Here is an 8,998-nt window from a genome sequence, read left to right as displayed (position 1 = left end):
GAAACCCCCCCCCCCCCCCCCCACACACACAATTTTGTATGTAAATCTAAGGTGAGGCTTTAATGATGATGATGTAGGGGGGTCATCTTAGAGTCAAGTAAATGCAGTCAAAAAACCATTGCAACTACTTGGCCAAGCCTACCTCACCTGCACTCAAAAGTGAAATGTCCTCAGAACAAATATTTACCTAACTACCCATCAGATATTACACATCTGCCATCCAGTGCAGAAACCAGTCCAATGTTCAACCTGTTTACTTGACTAAGTTTTGGATCAGGGCTTATTTAAGCCCCTCCGTGTGATTTTTGTGGTGGCCTCTGATGTTGACATCTCAAAGCAAGATCTGCTAGTAGATTTAATATTTTTTCTGTCTTGTGTGCATAATTCAATTAACTTTAGAGGGAGTTCAGGTCACAGCAGAGCTACAGCTAGACTCCCAACCGAAAGCACTCTTGCGATTACATTAAGTATAGTTATACTGATCACTTCTGGGAAAAAGTGAACATTATAGTTGTCTACAAATACACTTTTATCTGAAAATGAAGAATTAAGTTTCCACTTAATTTAAATTAATGCGGACAGCTATAGCTAAGATCACACAGAATCTAAACTTAATTCAATTCTGCTATTTCCTGTGAACAACCAGCATTAGACATGATCATAACATTCCCAGTTACTTTCACAGGATCTCAGATGGATTCAAAGTGAGTTCTGAATTTTGCACATTTTCAAGCTATCTGGTGATGCAAGTTATCAGGTTTCACATAGATAATCTAGCTGCAGGGACTGTGTGCAGCTATCATGTCATATACATACTGCAAGTACTGCTATCTCTGAGGCCACATCTAGGGCATCCAGAGGTTTCGTGGCAAAAATAAGTCCAAGGAAAATTATTACCAGGCTGTTCGCCAAAGGTGCATGTGTTCTATCTATAGGTTGGCAGAGCTGATGCTCCACTCAAAGCATTTGCAAAATATGAGCAAAGGGAAGCACGTTAACAAAGAATTACCCTTAGAACAGGAGAGGGTGAGGGACCTATTGAGCATGGAAACCTGTGACTTTATTTTTAAACACTTCATAATTTGGATAAATATGGGCAGTTTTCCTCATGGGACCTGTAAAAGGGACATATGTGACAGCAGGACCATTCCCTGCCAGTCTTCAAGGCCATGATCGGAAGCATGGAGGCATTATAGCTCCACAGGGCAATGGCTGTAACATGGGAAAAAAGATAGTTTCCCATATCTTGCCTTTGGAAGCAGCTCCCAGAACTTTAGCCAATGACAATTTAATAGACATGCATGGACAACTTTGGGAACATTAGGAGCAGGAGCCAGAAAACCATGTTTCCTGGGCAGTGCTAGCCCTACAAGGCCAGAGAGCAAAACTTTCTCTTGCTTGCTCTCCTTTTGGCCCAACATCTTTCTCCCTCATCTGCCCCATGAGCCAGTTTCAACAGGAAGCCTGGGGGATGCCCTCAGCCCTGGCAAACCCACAGCCTGGTGTTTAGGGCACTCATCTACCCTTCTCTTCTGCTGCACAGAGATGAGGAAAGAAGATGGGAGAAAAGAGAATAAATGTGTAGGGAGCAGACACCTCTACTGTTGAAGCTGCCTACAGCACAGTATAGGTTTGTACTTGGTTTAACAGGTTGTTTGACTGTTTCAAGCAATCAGCTGGCCAGGCCACATTGTTCTTCTCTCTTCCTTAAAAATAACTGCAAATTTAAAAACGTCTGTGGTTGTGCTCAGTACTTGCTTTTGTCTATTTACTTGTAAAGAAGTAAAAACCCAGAATTACCCCATTAATGTAGCAGAAAGCAACGTGCACAAGTTAGTTATATGAGACCTCCACAATCCCAAACTAGCAATCAAGGAGATTAATTAGCCCTTACCCAGTGCAGTTCATAAAATTAATTAGGCCCAATATAACCCATAAAGTTTAGTAGTCTTCTCATCCCAGGGGTGTAAACAGCAGCACAACAGAAATTTTAAAATTCTGTACCGAATCAGTATAATATATTACAATAATGCACCATTTAGAATGTAGTACATATATTTGTAATTGATTCCTCATTAAAACCATCTTGCATGTCATGCATGTGAACATACATAGTAGCCCTGGATTTCTTTTTCACTTCTGCAGACAGGATGTTTGGCAAGATGGACCTTTGGTCTGGCCCCACTATGGCAACGTTTATGTTCTTATCGCGTTCCTGTATTTACATTCCCTTATAGTTGTATAGTGTTAGGTTGGTGTCACAGTGTAAATAGTTTAAAGAATCATCGTTTATTGTTAATATTTTAATGAACTTCAATACAATCATGGTCTTTATAAAGAAAGGCGGATGTGGAGTGATCATAGCTGGGTCTTCCACAACAACTAGAGAGGACTAGAAGGCTATATTAGGGGGACGGTAATAAAGATGGGGGGGACCTGTGGAGAAGCCAGGTTACAACTCACACCATGGCTGCATGTGACTACACTTAGGTTCCTATATTTTAGGACAGAAGTGACAAGTTCATCTGTGCCCGGAGCCAGATCCAGACCCAGCAGTGGCAGGACAAGTGGTGGTAGCAGGGGCCGCAAAGCGGTGCTAACACAGCCCCCCTGCTGCTTCTCCCCCTCAGTCTGTCTCTTGACAACCATCCCAGCAGGGCTCTGTAGCTGGGAATTTGGTGGCAGTCTTGCCCCACTGCCGAATTCCTGGTCCCTCAGGGAGCCCTACAGGCTGGGTAAAACAGGTCTGCAAGCCAGGTCCAACCCATAGACTATATTTGGCACCCCCATTTTAGAGAGACCAGCAAGTGATTTTTTTCATGTTACACTGTAATTACTGTAAATGGTGATGGGGACAGGACAGGTTTTAGCATTACAGTTGCATTGTAGCATTCCAATACCACTGAAGTTAGTTGAGAATAAAATACCTAGCCCCATTGTCCATGCTACCGTACACTTGCATCCAAAAAATGTGGACTACTATGGACTGAAATCTCTCACTGTGACAGCCTCACAAGTTTGGTTGCAGCCTTTTCCAAAATCTGCTTGTGCCATGGTAGATGCAGTTTCTCATTGCCTTTTAATTTGTTCTTTGTGACAGTAAGATGAATGGACTTCTTTCCTTGTTCTCTGTTTTATTATGGAAGGTTTGCAGTTATCATGGGTTCTGTAATGACAGTCGTTTGATAGAAATGCTATGGTTCCAGCATTGCAATGACAGAATTCCAGGATTAGATGAATAAAGCTAATTATAACAGATCTGATTTCATATATAATTAGCCCTGAAAAGAACACAGCAAATCAACACAAAAGCCATAGCAAGAAATTACTTCTGCATGAGTCAAACCAAAAACTATTTCGAAGTGGCATTAAAAAGGCAGAGACCTTTGCACAGAGTGTTACCTGTAATGCACAGGCATTAATTAGAGCAGGTGTCAACAGGAAGAAATAACACATCATATTTAAGATATATGATGTGGCAAGGAGCAAGGGTGAAAGCATAGCAAGGAACAGTTAAGATTAAAAACCAAACACCAAATGAAATTAAACCTTGCAAAGGAACTCCCATTTCTTTGTTATATTTGACCTTTGAATTTGAAGAAATATGGAGGATTCTTACTGAGAGATTTTACGTGTTGACAGGTGGCCATGTGTAGTCCAAGTTTAATTACATGTTAGATTTATTTTTCCTAAATGGACACAATTTGCTCTTGCTTTAAGGCCACCATACAAAAATAGAAGCTTTGTACCCTTGTTTTTAACAGAATACACTTCACAGTTATGCGTTGGACAGCCAATAGTTAGACAAGTGCACAAAACAAATCACCCTTGTTTCATGATGTTTCATTAAATTTCTGTTTGAAACCCAAAACAGGTCAAGGGCCAGGAGTTCTCTTCTCCACTGCATCCAAGATGCTTTAATACAGTGAGGGCCAACCTTTTTTTGGTAGGCATGTCACAAATTGATAGGCATGATCCTGTGCCCTCCAAATCCCACTCTGTTCCCCTTCCACTGCCCAATCTGCTCAGCTCTCTGCCCTGCGGTCCCTTCTGCTCTGCTTTCTCACCTGCCTGCCACCGTGGTGCCTGCCCCCTCACTGATCTCCTACACACAGAGGCTGCCCGTCCCACTCATGGCACGCACCCCTGCTTTAGCATTTAGGCAGCTCTTTTGGTTGGCAGAGGCTAAAATGCTTTACAAATGTGTGCAAGCATTATTATTCACACTTCACAGGTGGGGAAACAGAGTCTCCAAGATGGTAGATTTATTGCCTGAGTCACACAGCAAATTAGTAGCAGTGGTGAGAATATAAACCACTTCTCCCTGACTCCCTGTCTTTTTTGCAATGCACTGCAATATATTGCACTACTATATATATGCACTGCAATATATATGCTCAGTGAAGCAAGCCATAACCCTTCTTAGAGTTTAGATGCTCTGTGTCTAATTCCTGCAGTCATTTGGGACAGGGGCACTTGATGGACACTTTGTGCAAGGGGGGTTTCAGGTCCCCTCTCTCAGTGGCAGGAATCAGATGTGTTTGTGAGATGATTCTTGATTATCCAGGGAACATGCTCAATGGAGTGGACTGTACACAGTTCTGCCAAGTGCCCAAGGCAATAAATGAGAGGTGTTTCATTAACGTCATTGTCATAATTCTTGGGTGCTGCTTTAAATAGGCAGGACGTAAATCTCAAATGGGAATTACAGTCTGAGGCAGAAACATTTGTTGGGCTGGGCTGGGCTGGGCTGCTCAAAAATTGTGTGGGACATGGGGAATCGTGTCTTGTCAGGATGAGGGGTGCTAGTTTAGGCTGTCACTCGGGTCCCAGAGAGCACAGTGGCATGCCGAGGTGCCCAGCAGCCTCTCGGTAGGGCACAGCAGCAAGCTGCTCGTGCTTCCCAGCAGGGATGGTGAAATACCAGGCTGTATCATGCCCCGTCCGGCATCCACGTGGACTCTCTGGTTGGGCTGGGGCAGGGACGTCACACAGTGTCACCGTTCGGGGTAACGTCCTCACTGGTGCTTTCCACCGGGACAGGCTGAGGACACAGCTCCTTGTGACATCACTGCCCTGCTTGCTATGGCATCATCAGCTTTTCCACGAAGCATCATGCAGACAAGGTTCTTTGGGGGAAATGCAATCTCTTTTATTATTTTTTTTAACGAAATCTTCATTTTTTCCCAAGCAGGAAGCAACTGTGACCACCTGAGATCCTGCTCCTGCCTTTGTTTTTCAAGGTAATTTGCATCATTCATCACAGACGCTCATGGAGCTTCACACCAGCTCTGAATTGCCTGCCCAGGAGAGGTTTCCCTCTGTTGACTCCTCTGTGAAATCCTATGAAATATGAACTTTCCTTTCTACCCAGGACAATTTTTACAATCTTTTCTCCGATGCCTGATGAAGGGTGTTTGTGTCTGAAAGCTTGCAATGAAATGTTGTTGTTTTGTTTTGCAAAAATCTTGTTCTCATAAAAGATCTCATCTCTACTACCAGTCCTGATTGTCGTATCTTTTATTAGACAGACTACATTTAGTTGATGTCCTTAGATCAGCAACCACAAAGCACCCTAACATCCTTTCTCGGGCCCAGCAAGGTGTTTTGCAGTCACCCTGCTCTCAGGCTCACTAGGGGAATTTGGCGGGAAAACTGCCCGCCCCCAAAGGCGGGCGCCAGCAAGCTCCCTTGCCCACAACCAAGATGGCTTCCAAACACACAGCGGGAGGAGCAGAATGAAGCTGGGAAGGGGAGGTGCCCTTCATAAAAATGGCGCGGGTCATGTACTCACTGGGGAGGAGTGTGTTTTCGCGCATGCGCAGAATGCGGACGTCCCTTGCCAGGCCCCCGAGGCTCTTACTGCGCCTGCGTCGCTCCCAGGCGGGGGCGGAGTTTAGTTAGAATTTTGGCGGGTGTCTGAGGCGACTGGTGAGTGCGGTGGCGGGCAAGGGGTGGGTAGGGCCCCTAGGTCCGAGGTTTTGGGGCTCCCGATACCCGCCCAAGCCGGGGGTCAGATGCACTGAATTGCATGTGACTTTGCCTGAGTCTCCCTGATCTTAACTATGAGCCAAGAGAGATGGGCGCTGCTTCCCCTGCCATCGCTAGGGTTGTATATGACCGGGGTGGGGGGCTCTATCCAACTGTTGCCCCCCACCCGAAACGCGTTGCACATTTTGGGGACATTTTTACAACTCCCCCCGCCTTGTGTGCACGTCTTGTTTTCCTTCCCAGGAGCAGCTGGGGTTTTCTCCCTGGAAAAAACCTTCTCTTTCCAGAAACAAGCGACTGTCTTGCTCCCCCGGAAGCGCAAGATCATTGAGGAAAGCAGCTTTGTCAGGCAGCTGGAGGGAGCCTTGGGGGACATCTACATGCGCATTAACGCTAGTACCTGGAATCGCAGGTGCTAACTTCAGGGCGTGTGTACACGTGCTTTTTGGGAGGCTGCTCTGAAGCGGAGATCCGCCTCTTCATTGCAGACTTGCTGAATCGAACGTGCTCTACGTGCCACGGGCTGACGTGCGCTGCATTGCGTGCAGTTGTGTGGGTGGCAAAATGCGCGTCTGTGCAGAAAATGGCGGCGGTGTGTTTTTTGAATGAAAATGGCTTCTATCCATTTAGGTTCAGAAGCGCCGCTGCTATTTTCTCAGCGCTGACGTGCATTTCGCTGCTTGTACGACTGCAAGGGTCGTAGCGCTGGGCGTTTGCATGTGTAAAAATAGCGTTTATGTGCAGTAACTGGCTTTGAAGTGATGCTGATGCGCAGTCGACTAATTCTCCTGTGCATGGATGCATTAGCATGGCTTTTGCCCCTGCTGTGGCTGCGCACGTGCATGCGGCATCTATTGGCCACATTATCAGCCACATCAGACGACAAAAGCTCATTGCCGATGCTCTCAATTTTCCTCATGTCGGTGCCAGTCTGATATGGCACCGATGTATTGGTGCACCTCTGTGTGTGGTACATTGATATGTACTGGCTAACATCAGTGAAAGCTGGGTGGGTGTTTGCTGAAGACTGACTGGGCAGAGTCTAAAATCCAGACTCCTTTGAGGGATGTCATTTGCTATGTTCTTGTAATTCATCCCCCAAAGCGTCCCTCCAGTAAAGAAACTCAGTGTGTGGATATAGAAAAGATGTGCACTAGGAAGGTCACGTGGTTTGTCTGCCCTGTGTGTTCCCCCTGACATCTTTTCCTGATCCTCCTGTGACCTGGGCATATTATGCTGTTATGTCCCTGTCATTGTGTTGGCAGTGCCCATGTCTTCTGTTTTTAGCTGCTGCCTGGTTGGTGTTTCAGGCACTGTGCTGGATTGTAGCAAGTAAGTCTTTAAAGTGGAGGTTCTGGGAAGTCCTTGAATGAAGGCTTGCCTAGAAATGCAAGGACTGCATTCAGTGGCTCAGGAGCCCTCTACCTGAACCGCCTCCTCTGTTCTTAAATGTGTAGAGGGGATGGACAACGTCATGTAGTGCCTAGGTCATGAGCTCTTGAGTCCTTCATAATGGCAATTCTGAATGCTATTAAAAGCAAGAAACCTTGGATGGTTTATGTCTTTAGTTTATTCCTGTTGGCCATGTTTTATTTAACTTGCAAATAAATAATTTTGCCCGTGTTCTCTCTCTGACAGATGACACTTTTTTTCCTTTGGGCTCTCTACTGAAGTCATCCTGTTGAAAACATGGAGGGTGAGATTTATTTCTCTGTTGTCTGGTTGCCTTTTCCGCCTGCTGTCTGGTTTTCCTTCTACTCTGTTCCCTCCTTTCTCAGGTCTGCTGCCCAGCTACCTGGTTCCTAGGTTCCCCGGGATATGTGGGGACATATGTTAAGATTGACAGGTTAGTCCAGCCCATGGGAGGAGGGGGGATCTCTGAACCCTTTGGCCAGATCTGGCTTCTATCTTTACCAACCTCTAGGTTCTCCTTTGCAGTAGAGGGTCTGGTCTCTGTTAGAAGCAGCTGCCAATGAAAAACAGTGAGCACTGTGTGCCTTGCTAGCTCTCAGCAGACCATGGATGGTCCAGGCACTATGGTTTGGGAACCTCTGTAATAAACACAAAATAAATATAGGTCCAAGAAAAATAGAGTGCATACCCCAAAGTCTCCTCTGTCTCCTTTCATGACAAATCTGCCTTTTCTCTTTCTTTCCTTCCCATTTATTTTTTTTATTATACATAGTAAAATTTGAAAGAAAAAATGATTGTCATATTTAAGTTAGAGCAGAAGAATAGAACCTATGCTTTGACATCTGTCTTTATTTTAACTGCAGCTTGGTTTAGAGCAAATTGGTAGTGCAAGAAGCAAATCAGTGCCCTGACTAGATCTAGGCAGCAGTTGGCTTGTCTCTGTAATTATATATGAGTAGAGTAACCTGGAAATGGCAGGCTTCCTTGAATTGGGCTGTAGTGATGCTTGATTTAATTAATTTATTCCAGGAGATGAGGACTTGGAGCTATTGGCTTCCCTGTTAGACGAAGATATGGCAGCTGAGGATGGGAATTGCCCTGAAGAGGAAGAAGGTTGCTCAGAGGAGGCAGGAGAACCTGATGAGTACGATGAGCTGTTTGATGCAGAGGATGATACCTCTTACACCGAGGAGGTTGGGTCTGAGGAGAGTGAAGCCAATGAGGAGAAGGAAACTGTGGCTACTTTGTTTGGAGATGTGGATGACTTGATAGAAGAAGAGAAGGAGGAAGAACCTGCACAAGAAATACCCTGTTGTCCAGCCCCCAGTCAAGAGAAAGAGAAAACCAATCAGGAGTTACAAGGTTTCTCTAGTAACCATTTTTGGCCAATTTGCCAAATATAGTTCAAGTCATGGTGATTGCTAGATGACTCCTGGGACTAAGTGGATGGCTTACTGGTGTTGGCAAGAAATAGAGAGACTTTCCTGCTTGATTTCTAGTTCAGATGCAGTTCTGAAGGGAAGCAACTGGAAGTTCTTGTATAGACTAATCAGTTGCTGGAGCTAAATAAGTAATGACTTAGTCCAGTTTTAGT

General features: G+C 45.2%; 1 protein-coding gene across 2 annotated transcripts in view; it reads left to right on the top strand.

Moving 5' to 3' along the window:
• The first annotated feature begins 6,378 nt into the window (after positions 1-6,378).
• MCM10 (minichromosome maintenance 10 replication initiation factor) overlaps positions 6,379-8,998 on the top strand; it is a 45,880-nt gene continuing 43,260 nt past the window's right edge. For both annotated transcript variants that reach the window (XR_002096074.1, XM_019509553.1), the window contains exons 1-3: positions 6,379-6,403; positions 7,630-7,687; positions 8,434-8,766. Coding sequence is in view for 1 of the 2 variants with exons in the window: in XM_019509553.1 (XP_019365098.1) it covers positions 7,681-7,687; positions 8,434-8,766 (340 nt within the window). In the remaining variant the exon portion in view is untranslated. The remainder of the gene's footprint in view (positions 6,404-7,629; positions 7,688-8,433; positions 8,767-8,998) is intronic.

Source organism: Gavialis gangeticus, unplaced genomic scaffold (genome assembly GCF_001723915.1).
Source record: "Gavialis gangeticus isolate Ggan-Ray unplaced genomic scaffold, GavGan_comp1, whole genome shotgun sequence".
Lineage (NCBI taxonomy): Eukaryota > Metazoa > Chordata > Crocodylia > Gavialidae > Gavialis > Gavialis gangeticus.
Note: the sequence above shows the minus strand (reverse complement) of the source record. Positions and strands in the feature narration are given on the sequence as shown.